The 13,893-nt window shown below is 40.7% G+C and overlaps 1 protein-coding gene across 2 annotated transcripts; it reads left to right on the top strand.

Annotated features, from left to right (window-relative positions):
• Positions 1–1,155: 1,155 nt before the first annotated feature.
• On the top strand, positions 1,156–10,507 carry sh3bgrl2 (SH3 domain binding glutamate-rich protein like 2). 2 transcript variants are annotated; one of them, XM_038727360.1, is made up of 4 exons: positions 1,156–1,399; positions 5,122–5,307; positions 5,784–5,864; positions 7,590–10,507. In XM_038727360.1, the coding sequence occupies exons 1-4, from the start codon at positions 1,355–1,357 to the stop codon at positions 7,602–7,604; spliced, it is 327 nt and encodes a 108-aa protein (XP_038583288.1). In that variant the 5' UTR covers positions 1,156–1,354; the 3' UTR covers positions 7,605–10,507. The 2 variants fall into 2 exon arrangements, with proteins under 2 accessions (XP_038583288.1, XP_038583287.1); XM_038727359.1 differs by lacking the exon at positions 7,590–10,507 and having other exon boundaries at positions 5,784–6,985.
• Positions 10,508–13,893: the final 3,386 nt, after the last annotated feature.

The raw sequence follows: 13,893 nt of genomic DNA, 5'->3' as shown, positions 1-13,893 counted from the left end.
CACAAACACACAGCCTATAGAAATCTATTTATGCATGATCCATCAGGGGAGGTACCATCTTAAGAGGAGCTCCCCCGAAGTTTGTACCCTGCCTTCAATCTCGACCATCGGATTCCAGCAATAGGAAATAACGTTACTCTATTACTCATGGATTTGTTTTTCTGCTGCCGAAATGGTTCGCCGTGTTGGTGAATTATTAAATAAACAAAACACCACTTAATTTCGGCTTAAAATGCGTTGTAACGCGCGTTAGCCTGAGATTGTAACGGGTAGCCTATAATATTACCGAATTTTATTTAGTAATGCGTTATATTACTGCTCTACAGCAAAAAGCAATATCTATTGCTGTAATGGCGTTACTTTTGTAACGCGTTACTCCCAACACTGTGTATAGAACAAAGTGATATCAACTAGCACCACATATTTGCATAGGCATTGCTATCTGGCCATTTGATATGTAGGATAACATAGTCACTTGTGTCATTCACGGCTGCTGATACCTATGGGTTCTTACTCATGTTGAGCAACGCATATTATTAATGGTAAGCGTTGACTCCGGTTTTACATTACTCTCAGTGTACATACACAAAACAAGAATAAACAAACAGGACAGCAAGCTTAACAAAAACAGACACAATTTACACATTTTTCAATTGTGCTGAAGTTTTTAGGATATGTCCATTTGCAATGTCTTCAGCAGCGAATGTATTGCAAGGCACACGGACATCACCAACAATTTGCTTGGTGTTTGAGATATCATGAAAGGTATGTGCACATAGATATAGCATATTATCTGGTAATGGGTGGCTTCCAGTCACAAAACTTGCAATATTCACAGCTGCTGATATGGTTTCTTCTCCATGGTGCTGTGCAATGCCCATTAAAATTATGCTGATGCAAATGTGTAGAATTTAGGCCTACATAGCCAGATTCTTATTGATGTAAGTGCGGCTGAATCTGGATCCATAGCATGATCCTCACCACAAGCTACTACAAGAATCCTGAAAACTACATTTACCATATATAGGCTATTTGAACGTCAGATTTAATCCACAATATCCTCCTGGAGTAAACACTTTGTTTGTTTGTTTTATTTTGAAATGTACCGGAAGGCAAGAGTTTTGTACGATGTCTCTTTGCATCTGAGCAGTGAGGATTGTTGAGCGCCACAGTCAGCAGGGACGCACGCTGTTTTATTATCATGGCTCTGTTTAAACATTGGAGACGCGTGTCTTCGCTCAACTAAAACTCAGCCCGTATTTTAAAATCTGTACTTGTTAGTTTGGGAATAAACGAGACTCGCTGCCAACGAACATATTGTTTGCCGACTGTCTGGCATCAATTTGGGATTAAAATGGTCATCAAGGTTTACGTCGCCTCTTCAACTGGCTCTGTTGCGGTGAGTGTTTGCAAATATATTTTCAAGCTTTGTTGACAGTTGCATGTAAGTAATGCAGTGATATTACAAAGCCATGTGGAAATCTTTATGCTCACCGAATAGTGATTATTGGCATTAACGTTATGTAACTGGGCTGAGTGTTTGCTTCATTGACTTCAGACTGTTCACAATTAAGCAGTGAAAGTAATCAGCATCATACAGACAGGCAGGCAGTCCACGAACTAAGATGCATATTTTTAATTGGCAGGGTAGATTTCTCATGTGTTATGGGGGATGCATGTGTCAGCTCCACCTGTTACAGTGTTGCTATGTTTTGCCATAATGGCCTGCAGCATCATTGTGTAAAAGCTTTATAAATAACAAATTCGTATAAAACTTTTCCCTCCTGTAGGCAGAGAAAGTACATGTTAAGTGTGCAAACAAGCCATGAGTTGTCCATTTGCACTAAGATGTTCAGGGGTGGACAAAATAACAGTAACACCACTCTATATTAACTATGACCTCAAAAAGAGTAAATTAAATGAAACAGAACTCCTAAGATTCCCAAACATTAATATTTACAGAAAATGTGTGTGGCAGGGGACCCACAGATATTTAACACATATTCAGTAAGAGTAGTGTTACTCCTTAAAAGGACAGAGGTATTGTTCTAGTCTGAAGCGTTCATTACTTTGATGAAGATGGTCCTTGTCTGACTTGTTCAACTGCTATGGAGTGGTTCAACCGAACAGCAGTAATATGCAGAAGGTCTTACTCCAAACACTGGGTTATGTCAGTAGGCCTATACTTAATTAGAAGGCCATTTAGTGGGGGTCTTCTTCAACAGAACATTTCTGCTTCTCAGATGTTGCATTGGTAGCAGCCCTGTCCTGTTGTGCTTCTTGGGGAAATAACAGGCAAATGCCATTGAGAAGGCCCAGCTGATATTGGGTATAAGCAGAAAACCATCAAACAACACTCTTGCGTGAATGCTTCAAGACTTAGGTAATGGGACAAATGAGTAATATTTATATTATCATGCTCCGTCTGTAGAATACGATCTTTGAGCATTTACAAAGGAGTTATTTTTAATCCTATGACACATACATTCAAAACACAGACTTTCTCGCCCCCTCTCTCTCTCTCACTCACACACACACACACACACGCACACACACAGACACACAAAGCACACTCAGACACGCTTGAATAGGTACACCATTTGGGTCAGTTATTCGAGTGAGTGTGGAGCTCATGTGAATGTAATTCACTGTGAATGTTTTTGAATTGAATCACAAGTGACTGAATAAAGAGGAAAGGTGAGGCTAAATTCCCTCAGCTGATTTAAAATGAAATTGAAGCAGGCAAGTGGAGAAAAAAGAGAGAGAGAGACTATAGTAGTGTGAGATAGAGATGGAAGAGGAAGATTAATACTGTGAAAGATGAGTGAAGAGATGATCACAGGTGCAACACAAGCAAGAATATATGAGCAGAAAAATACTCAAAGGGAAAGTAATAATCAAAACACTACAGTGTCCCCATAAAAATGAGCAGTTCACAGCTTAACAACAGCAGATTAGTGGGGCGGAAATCATCACCACAGAATAAAATGCAAATTAGGATATCCCCCACTCATCTATATCAAATTCAGTCCCATTAGATTTTCTCGCTGTTTTTCAAATTTCCTAATTATCATTATATATTATAATTTTGCTCAGGTTGGGGGTATTTTTTTTTTTTTTTTTTCAATCACAAGTCATCTTTCCCTTTGTCTCTCTCTGTCCACGACTAAAAGATTAGTCTTAACCTCCAGATAATCCCTACATTTCAGAACAAAGCATACATACTTAGATTCTGTAATGTGAGTGTTTATATGTCTTTATTCTTATATGTACACACAGTCAAAAATCTGAATTCATCCATACCCCTTACTGACACACGCTCTCACTCACCCTCACTGCGGGGACCTCTTTCATTATTTAGCCTAGTGCTGCCTGGCTTTGAGCTAAGAGGAAGGTCGTATCATTTATACTACTCTGGAGACCAGCAGTGTGACATACAGTATAGACTCAGACCACAACCCAACGGTGATTCTGTTTGGAGTTTCAACGTTTGGCCAAAATAAAGAGGTATCTTTCACTTTACACACAGGCAGTATCGTTGCAGTTCATTTACTTTCTTGTGAGAGTCCAGATGAAGCTGTTTTATGGCCACACACAGAGAATCACTGTTAGAAAGACACGACAAATTATTCGCCTAGTCTTGTTTGGTGTGTCCAACAGACTGGCAACAACAATCCCTTACTATCTTCAAGGTAAAACAATAGCTCCATTGTAACCTTCATAATAAACACACATGAAACGCTTACATACACAAGCACACAGGGCAGATGGCATTCATTCATTCATCATTTAATTTAAATCAGTTTTTTCCTTTTTCTTCCTTTCAATCAAAGGCAGAATTCATAGAAACAATGTTTTCAGGGTACTGGATGATAAATGATAGTATTTAGCCACAGAATAAAAGCCCCTGTTTGTATGTGTCGACACTGTCTTGCCCCTCAAATAGTTTTGAATAATAAACCCTTTTATGATGTTAATGAATGCTCAACTCTATTGACCGATTTTGAGTCATCATTAGAGGTTGCATTAGATGATAAAAACAAAACAGAATGAATGAATAAACAAAGTGGATAGTGGATTTTGTTACAAGTAGAAAACATTAATGAATAAGTACAGGGTGCTTGATGGTGATACTGAATGTGAAATGATTTCATGCTCTAAACAAAATTTGAATAACTGGCTTTTAGAAATAATACAAGTTTGGTGTGAATGAAAACGATAAAGGGAGAAAGGGAACAAAACAAATTCAGTAAATGTGATTTTGTTTTTACCTTTGCGTCCTAGCTAATTGTGCAAATTAGTTTATCATTCTAATCATAATTGCGTCTGTTTCTTTAAAATGGATGAACATCAGGATAGAGAGGAGAATGTGGACTGTGTGTTTGTGTTTACGACCTTCTCTTCCATGGGAGTTTTCTGGCTTCTAAAATTATCCCTGGTATTCTTTTTTTTTTTTCTTTCACTGTACACAAACACTCATCATCCCAGAGCACATAGGACATTAATGTAGGCAGCTGTTGCATCCATCACATTGACTATAACTGGAAAAGAAAACATGAAACACTTTTCACTTTACTTTTAGAAAAGAATAATAACAACAGTAGTAAGTGATTGATTCATCAATGGATAATATTTGTTCATTTCACCCTCTAGTCCTGAAATCTAAACTGTCTTGATGTGATAAGAGGTCATAACATACTGTAAAGGAAAAGGATGTCAGCTTTCAGATTGTAAATCTAAGCTCCACAGCTTCTACTAATCAATAATCCTTGTCCCCATTACCAGGCAGTGAATACATACAGTGCCTCCACATGTGTATGTGAGTGAGACAGCAACCCTGCTCTGGTTCGATGGGTGTCAGCTTACAGTATTTCATAGGAAATGCAAAGGAAATTCCATACACACATCCAGTACATTGTGCAGCTGCATACATGAAGGCAATCTGAGCATTATAATACCTATGTGGAATATGTACATTTCTTCCCTTCTGCTCATTAGCCTGTTGATGTAGCAAAGTTATCATTTTTCTTTCTTCTTTTAATTTACATCTCTCTCTATCTCTCCCAAACTGACCCTCCTCTGCCTTTCTGTCTTTCCTTTATTCATTTTCGACCTCTCCAGGTAAAGAAGCATCAGCAGGCAGTGGTAGGTTTCCTGGAGGCCAATCGAATTAGCTTCCAGGAAGTAGACATTACCATGCTGGAGGAGCAGAGGCTCTGGATGTATCGTAACATCCCCAGAGACAAGCAGCCGGAGAAAGGCAACCCGCTGCCTCCACAGATCTTCAACGAGGATCGCTACTGTGGGGTATGATGGGTATTTGTTGAATTTGTTTCTAATGAGCAACCGTCCATTAGGTAGCTCTGTACGCTTGCAGACAGTGTTGTTAAAAGTTATTTTTGTTCGTTTTCGTGGCTCTGGAAAGTTTTGAACCTCATTCTGTATTACGGTATTTTTGTAATGTACATCAGTACAAGGTACAAACTATGCTGGTGAATGATTTTGATCAGTTAGAGCTTGCCAGTTTCACTCCACTTTGCACGCCACTCTGTAATCCTGTCGTAATCCAGTTTTCATGGATGGGGCAGATTATCTGCTCTGCCTGCCGTCACTCTCACTGGCCAAGGTAATCCAACATTACTCTGCAATGTCATGGCCATTGAATTATAATGAAAGCAGCAGTAGACAGACTGTTTAGCAGGGATGTTTACAGCCATGTTTCAAACTTGTTGAGATTATGTAACACTCAACATCCTCATTTTTTTGGTTGTCTTTCCCCTCAGGACTATGAAGACTTCTTCCAGTCAAAGGAGGACAACACTGTGTTTGCATTCCTTGGGCTCAGTTCCCAACCCTCAGTGAAAGTAAGGGAGAGTATGTAGGCTGTGTGACACATAAACACTAATGGATGAATTCACACATCAACAACAACTGGTATAAACCAGTGACAGTGACAACATCTTCAAACACTGTACCATCTCGCCACAATGCTGGATCAGCAGCTCTTGTTTCTGCCACTCATGCTTTTGATTCATAACTTATTGGTATTTCATGCACATCCGTTTTCCTTACTAGATAACAAAGAAAGTCAGTTTAAGTCCCATATATTTGTAGATCCAGCGGGCTTGTCTCCTCCATTCAATCTGTTTTTACAAATATCAAGATTTATCTGCTGTATCCTCTTAGAATTTAGATAATCATAGCTCCTACATCCAGGACTGGACTGGGGCAAAAGATTGGCCCTGGCATTTTTGGCCGAGGCGGCTAACCAGAATTTGTTGGACACCCCTCACCAATACACGATCCTTCCATTTAGAGGGTCAGATTAAGGGCGACGTGACATTGCACAAGATTGGTGTCCATGACAACAAGAAAATAATATGTTTTATAAAAATATTATATTTCTAATTGAAATATTGAATAGGGGGGTTCTCCCCCCGAAGATTTTGATCTTTAAACACTTAATTTCCTGCATTCTGGAGACATTTTCTGCACCAATTTGTTTTGTAAATGTCTTTTTACAATGTAAAAATATAATAAAATATAATGCAGTCATCGGTAGCTTATTATTATTTTTTGCTTAACAGATGGTTTCAAAAAGTTGTGGCTACATGTCCCCAGCATCCCCAGTGTAAATGACCCTCCCTCCCCTGCTCCCTTCCTACAGGTTGAGCTACGCCATTGCTTACCGCTTCACTTCCACACTCCTGCTCTCTCTCTCACTCGGCCCATCACGGTCACTTTGTCACTCTGTTTCGCTCTCACATACTTCCTCTTCTGTGTGGCAGTGGCCACCACAGTTCTTTTACTCCTTCACGTGCCTTCACTATGTCGGGTACTGCAGCTGATGATGAAGCTACTGCAGCCCCTGTATCAAACATATCGGTTATTTTCGTGCATTTGGCAGCCTCCTCCGAAGAATTTTTTTTTTTGTGGCACGTAACGCATAAACAGAGAGCAGAGGTGGTGGGGGCTGGTAAGAGATGTGATTGGGCCAGCCCAATGTCAGTATAGAAAATTACCCAATGGGCCGCTGTCCATGCTTTATGGGCCGATCGTTGGCCCATTTAAAAAAAAAAAACGTTATATAAATAAATAATTTAAGTTACACCGGCCCCAAAGGTGCTGGACTGATCCGGCAAATGCCCGGTATGCCGGATCAGTCCAGCCCTGCCTACATCGACGAATGGATAGAGTAAATCATGCTCAGAAAAAACTGAGTAGTAGAACATGGTAGTTGGAACTAAACTACATTGCTGCTTTTGAAAGGATACAAAATTACATTTGATGATTCAATTGTCAAACATCAAAGGAGCTCATTTCCACTTATCACTTAAGAGTATGTATTTGATTTCTCCCTGGTCACATTCTTTTTCTGTCTATCCTCTAGTGGTTGATTGGATAACTAAATTAAAAGAGATCTGATTACGTATAATCCATCAGGATGTTGCAGATGCATTCAGTTTGGAAAATACTTGTTTATACTTGAAAAGATGTTTAGCAGAGATGTCGGGGTATACAACATATATTGTGTGGTGTGGAGAGAAGGTTTGATGGTAATTGTTCAATCTCTATTCCCTTTTATCTAGGATTCTGAGTCATAGCCTAGATCAAACTGCTGGATGTCACACATCCTGGGAACCTTTAAAGGTTATGAGGACAAAAACCGCATCACTTGACGTGTTCCTTCTGCCACAATGCCAGCTTGTCGCCGAACACCAGACCACACGGATTTCACCCTGTATGACCTCTCCTGACTTTAAACAACATTCCACCATCACTTAAGTCTCCAAGAAATGTCTGATTCTCAAGAGGCAACAGATAATTAGTCACAGAAGAAGGGGATCAGCTTTATGATGGAGGCATAAGCACTGTCTCTAGCATAGTCTGTGCAAACTAGAAGGTTATGTAGCAGCTTTTCCATCAGTAGACCAGTTGCTTTAGGTCGATATACAATACAGTGGAAGGGGAAGAAGTGATCAGGTGCAACAGCGCATCACAAGTCACCTGAATACACACCTGTATTGTGTATGTTCATGCCTTAGTGTGTGTGTCCCTGTGTGCATACGTGTCAATCAGCAGCTGTTAATGAAGGCAATGTTTAGTGAGGGGGTCTGAGAGGCAGCACTTAATGCAACCTGAAACAACCCGAAGCCTAACCATCATGTCTGGCTGTGTGTGTGACAATGTTGGCATTATTCTATATATTTTTCTTATCATCTACAAATTCAATAGAAAGACCAAAACCAACAATGTGTTAGTTTGTGTGTTAGTATGTTCTGACTTCAACATAAATCTTCAGCTCTCAAATATATAGTTAAATTTTTTCTTTCTTAAGTAATTTCCTTAAAAAATGTTACTCACACAGGAGTAAATAGTGAATTTGTGGGGGAGTACTTTTAGCTGCTAATGAATACACATTTGGTGCTCTCAGATTGACTCAAACCTCTGTGTCCCAAATAATGAAAGAACATGTGACAGAGTGCAAAGGAGTGGCTCATTCATGTCTTTTGTAATCATTTTTGGACAACACTGGAGCCCTCTGGCACAGAGGAATAAGACATACTCATTGTTTGTTTTGGTGTTATCATGGGATCGGTTCACAACATGAAAAATATAGATAATCGCCAGCTTTATCCTCTATTCAAGACCTCCACAGACAAGGCGTGGTTGCAGTCACATGAGCTACAGGAGTACACGTCACAGATCTCACTCCGGGTCTTATGACAGAGGACAGGAGATAAGAAATTAGAGATTATTGTGCAGAGATAATCGAGTGGCAAAGATCTGCAAAGACAGATCGATACTTCGCCTCCTCTGCTCTGTCTCCCCTTCTCTCTCTATATTTCCAAATGTCTGAGTAAACAGATGCTGAAATGTGTGTTTTACGTGTTAGGAAATGAACAGTGATTGACACGTCACAGCCAGTTCTTAGTCCTGTCCTCCAGTCTGTATTCTATATTCTGTTTCCCTAAATACCAACACTAAGCATCCTGTCTCTCTCCCTTATTAAATTATTAAGGGTGGGCAGTTGACTAATTCCTTTATGTTTACACATGATGGACACATAAACAGATACACCAGCATCAGCTATTCCTCCCTAAATGTCATGCCATCATGTGAAAGGATATGTAAATTTTACTTACTTCAATCATATACTGCAGGGGACAATCAATCAAATCAGTGTATTTCTGTCACTGTTGACACCAACGACATTCCTATTTTGCGTTGTATCCTGTCAAATCATGTGATGACTGTATTGTGATTTATTTTGTGAATGGACACTAACACGCCTGTTTCGAATGCAAACAGAGTAAATGTGCTTTATGTTACATCTCTCTGCCTGTTGTGGTTAATTGTGGCATTTTTCTGTTACAGCCTCATGAGAATTAGATTTGCTGACACGTTATTATATGTGTAATTCACACAACGAAGCAGTTCTCCACTGTGTTTTTCATGTAGATGTTACATTTGCTTCAGGTAGCGATTTTTGTCTTTGCATATTTGAAATCAGTCTAAACCAAAGTTGAAGGTAAAAATTGACACCTTTGTCTTGAGAGGATCATTCTGAAGCCCCATTGTAGCAGTGGTGGAGAGGTCATTTGGTTTATTTTGATGCAGAAAACAAATTGCCAACTGAAAGTGAAATTTGGTGAACACATTTTCTGTATTTCTTAAGTGGTGTCATATATGGATATCATCAGCCAGAATGAACTCAGATGAACGTCACCACCTCTTAGATTCACCGTTGTGCAGTGGCTGTGAAAATTGGATGAGAAGAATGGTGTTAAGTACAGACTCCAGGGACAGGTGGAGTGGGGGAAAATAAAATTTGTAGGCAGCCTTACAGTAAGCAACATGAAGCTAGTCAAATCAGGAAAGGAAAACTTAAACAGAAGTCAAGAACAGGGAAAGGGATCATTGGGAGAGAGACAAGACTGGAAACATGAGGGGCAAAGTAGTGTTGAGTTGCTGATCAGCCAGAAGGTGGAGTCATTTGGTGCACAGGAGTGGGAAACTGCAGTGGCAGCTAGCGGACATTTGAGGATTGCAATGCTGGAAGGACGAGGGCTGTTGCAAATGTAAACAGACAAAACAGAGCAAGTGGAGGCAGGTGAGGGAGGAACGGCAGATGAATCTGACACAGTAATGACTGTTGTGGCAGTGACTTAAAATAATATGTATATATTTTATGAAAAACAAAATTATGACACCAGTCACTCTTAATGCTATGTCAGATGACTTCCTAAAGACTTTCTGGCAGAAAGCCTCAAAAACCAACTTCTCCCATGTTAGACTTCCTCATTTAATCGCTCACCTGTTCTCACTTCCCTTATCAGTCACTCACTACATATACCAGCCCAGATCCTTTGTTCCCTTGCCAGTTCATCCTAGTTGCTATGTTCCTGTTTTCCCTTGTGTTTTTGCTTTTGTGCATCTTTCACCCGAATCTACCCGCCTGAATCTGCTTGGAAGCCATTCTCATCAAATAAACCACATAAGTCATCCTGCTGTCTACATTCCTCTTGTGTCTCTCCCACACCCTCACAACAATTATTGAATATTAGAGACATAGAATACCTGCATCTCTCTATCCTAAATAAAATAACACTTCTACAGGTCCAGCAGACAAGACTCTTGGTTATTCCTCAAGAGTGGCTAGATTGCCTACTCCAAAAGGTGCACACACACCTCTACTGGTAGTAGAGTACTCAAATGTAACAGTTCACCTCTTCTTTTTTCCTGTGTTTTAATCAACTGGAGAGATTTAATTAAAGAGTCCCTCTGTTTTAAAGTTGCCTCTCAACTTGTGAAGATTCTCCTGTTTTGATCATCCTGTTTGTCAGGCCACTCACAGTGCCCCCTTGTTCCAGATGAGCTGTAATGTCATTTCCAATCAGCCAATGATGCATATCTCTGCCTGTAATGATTTACCCAGACATCAATATGTGCTTAACCTGCTGTCCAAACCTCACTATACTCAGTTCTGTCATTATGGAATACTGAGGTATGTTACTCTTGTACTAGTTATTGCTATTCTATAGTCTAGAACAATGGTTTGCCACCATTGTCACTTCAACACCAATTCATATTGGAGCACCAAATGCTTAGAAAAGACACATTGCATCCTCACACTCTTGCATATTTAGAGAAAACATACTCACTGGTGCATGTGATAATGACATATTTTAGTTCTATAGAAAATTCTTGCACATAGATATTTATAAGTACAGGTGCTGGTCATATAATTAGAATATCATCAAAAAGTTGATTTTTTTCAGTAATTCCATTCAAAAAGTGAAACTTGGATATTATATTCATTCATTACACACAGACTGATATATTTCAAATGTTTATTTCATTTAATTGTGTTGATTAAAACTGACAACTAATGAAAATCCCAAATTCAGTATCTACGAAAGTATGAACATGAAAAGTATGAGCATGTACAGCACTCAATACTTAGTTGGGGCCCCTTTTGCCTGAATTACTGCAGCAATGCGGCGTAGCATGGAGTCGATCAGTCTGTGGCACTGCTCAGGTGTTATGAGAGCCCAGGTTGCTCTGATAGTGGCCTTCAGCTCTTCTGCATTGTTGGGTCTGGCGTATCGCATCTTCCTCTTCACAATACCCCATAGATTTTCTATAGGGTTAAGGTCAGGCGAGTTTACTGGACCATGGTCCTTAAACCAGGTACTGGTAGCTTTGGCACTGTGTGCAGGTGCCAAGTCCTGTTGGAAAATGAAATCTGCATCTCCATAAAGTTGGTCAGCAGCAGGAAGCATGAAGTGCTCTAAAACTTCCTGGTAGACGGCTGCGTTGACCTTGGACCTCAGAAAACATAGTGGACCAACACCAGCAGATGACATGGCACCCCAAACCATCACTGACTGTGGAAACTTTACACTGGACTTCAAGCAACGTGGATTCTGTGCCTCTCCTCTCTTCCTCCAGACTCTGGGACCTTGATTTCCAAAGGGAATGCAAAATTTACTTTCATCAGAGAACATAACTTTGGACCACTGAGCAGCAGTCCAGTCCTTTTTGTCTTTAGCCCAGGTAAGACGCTTCTGACGCTGAGTCTTGTTCAAGAGTGGCTTGATACAAGGAATGCGACAGCTGAAACCCATGTCTTGCATACGTCTGTGCGTGGTGATTCTTGAAGCTCAAGCTGCAGTCCACTCTTTTTGAATCTCCCCCACATTTTTGAATGGGTTTTCTTTCACAGTCCTCTCCAGGGTGCGGTTATCCCTATTGCTACACTTTTTTCTACCACATCTTTTCCTTCCCTTTTTTCTCTTTATTAATGTGCTTGGACACAGCGTTCTGTGAACAGCCAGCCTCTTTAGCAATGACGTTTTGTGTCTTGCCCTCCTTGTGCAAGGTGTCAATGGTCATCTTCTGGACAGCTGTCAAGTCAGCAGTCTTCCCCATGATTGTGTAGCCTACAGAACTTAACTTAACAGAGTTAATTAGCTGATTAGAGTGTGGCACCAGGTGTCTTCAATATTGAACCTTTTCACAATATTCTAATTTTCTGAGATACTGATTTTGGGGTTTTCATTAGTTGTCAGTTATAATCATCAAAATTAAAAGGAATGAACACTTGAAATATATCAGTCTGGGTGGAATGAATGTATACATTATACAAGTTTCACTTTTTGAATGGAATTACTGAAATAGCCCATTCTTCCAACACCAGTGGTCTCACACCGCCGCAACCTCCGCAACCTGTCTCCCGCTCACTTTGCCTCAGTGGAAGTTTCCGCTCTACCCTCTCTCAACACATTTTCCTCACTTGAGGTCAGTGATGCCACACAATCTCTGTGCTCTACACTAAGCTTGTGCCTGGATAGCCTGTGTCCTCTATCCACCAAGCCTGCTCGCCCAAACCAGTCCCACCCGTGGTTAACTGATACCATCCGTGGGCTCCGTACTGATCTCAGAGCGGCTGAAAGAAAATTGCGAAAAACCAAAGACCCCACCGACCTTAAGGGCTACCAATTGCTCCTATCCTCCTTCTCAACAAGCATCAGTGCTGCCAAAACTGCGTTCTATAATGACAGAATAAGCAGTGCCACTGACTCAAGGAAATTATTTTCCACTTTTAAAGTGCTACTAAATCCTCCTCCACCTCCACCACCCACAAACTTGCTGATACCTTTGCTGCCTTCTTCACAGGCAAATTGGAGGCTATAACTAGACAATTCTCTGAAACACTCAAACTCAACCATTGTAGCAGTCCTACTACATCTTGTCCTCTGCCCTCCCAGGTCAGTGGTTGTTCACTCTCCTCGTTTATTCCTCTCACAGAGAGTGAAGTATCAGAACTCTTGACCCGTAGCCGTCCAACTACATGCCCACTGGACCCGATTCCTACGAATCTCCTCCAAGCCATATCTCCTACTGTGGTCCCGACAATCACTCACGTGATAAATACTTCTCTGGCTTCAGGAACCTTCCCGACCAATTTCAAAAGGGCCCGGGTTACACCCTTGCTCAAAAAGCTCTCACTTGACCCAACTCAAGTTGAGAACTATCGACCAGTGTCTCTTCTACCTTTTTTACCCAAAACTATTGAACGGGCAGTATTCAAACAGGTCTCAGAATTCCTCTTAGGGAATGACCTCTTAGATCCATATCAGTCTGGTTTTAAGAGTGCCCACTCTACTGAAACGGCCCTTCTGTCTGTAACAAAAGCCCTAAGGTCAGCTAAAGCTGCAGCCCAATCCTCGGTTCTTATCCTGCTTGACCTATCAGCTGCCTTTGACACAGTCAACCACAGGATCCTGCTCTCCGCTCTCTCAGCAATGGGCATCTCGAGTAAAGCACTCCTGTGGTTCGAATCCTACCTCTCTGGGCGTTCCTACAATGTTTTGTGGCAAGGACAAT

Source organism: Micropterus salmoides, unplaced genomic scaffold, assembly GCF_014851395.1.
Source record: "Micropterus salmoides isolate LMB-PRFRI ecotype aquatic unplaced genomic scaffold, ASM1485139v1 Ms_hic_scaffold_18, whole genome shotgun sequence".
Taxonomy (NCBI): Eukaryota; Metazoa; Chordata; class Actinopteri; order Centrarchiformes; family Centrarchidae; genus Micropterus; species Micropterus salmoides.
This window is presented reverse-complemented; position numbering and strand designations above follow the sequence as displayed.

Excerpts from the sequence above, each read along its gene's own strand:
- sh3bgrl2 (XM_038727359.1), top strand. The coding sequence starts at position 1,355 with ATGGTCATCAAGGTTTACGTCGCCTCTTCAACTGGCTCTGTTGCG. Across the intron at positions 1,400-5,121 it reads CTTCAACTGGCTCTGTTGCG|GTAAAGAAGCATCAGCAGGC; the intron begins GTGAGTGTTTGC and ends CGACCTCTCCAG. Across the intron at positions 5,308-5,783 it reads ACGAGGATCGCTACTGTGGG|GACTATGAAGACTTCTTCCA; the intron begins GTATGATGGGTA and ends CTTTCCCCTCAG.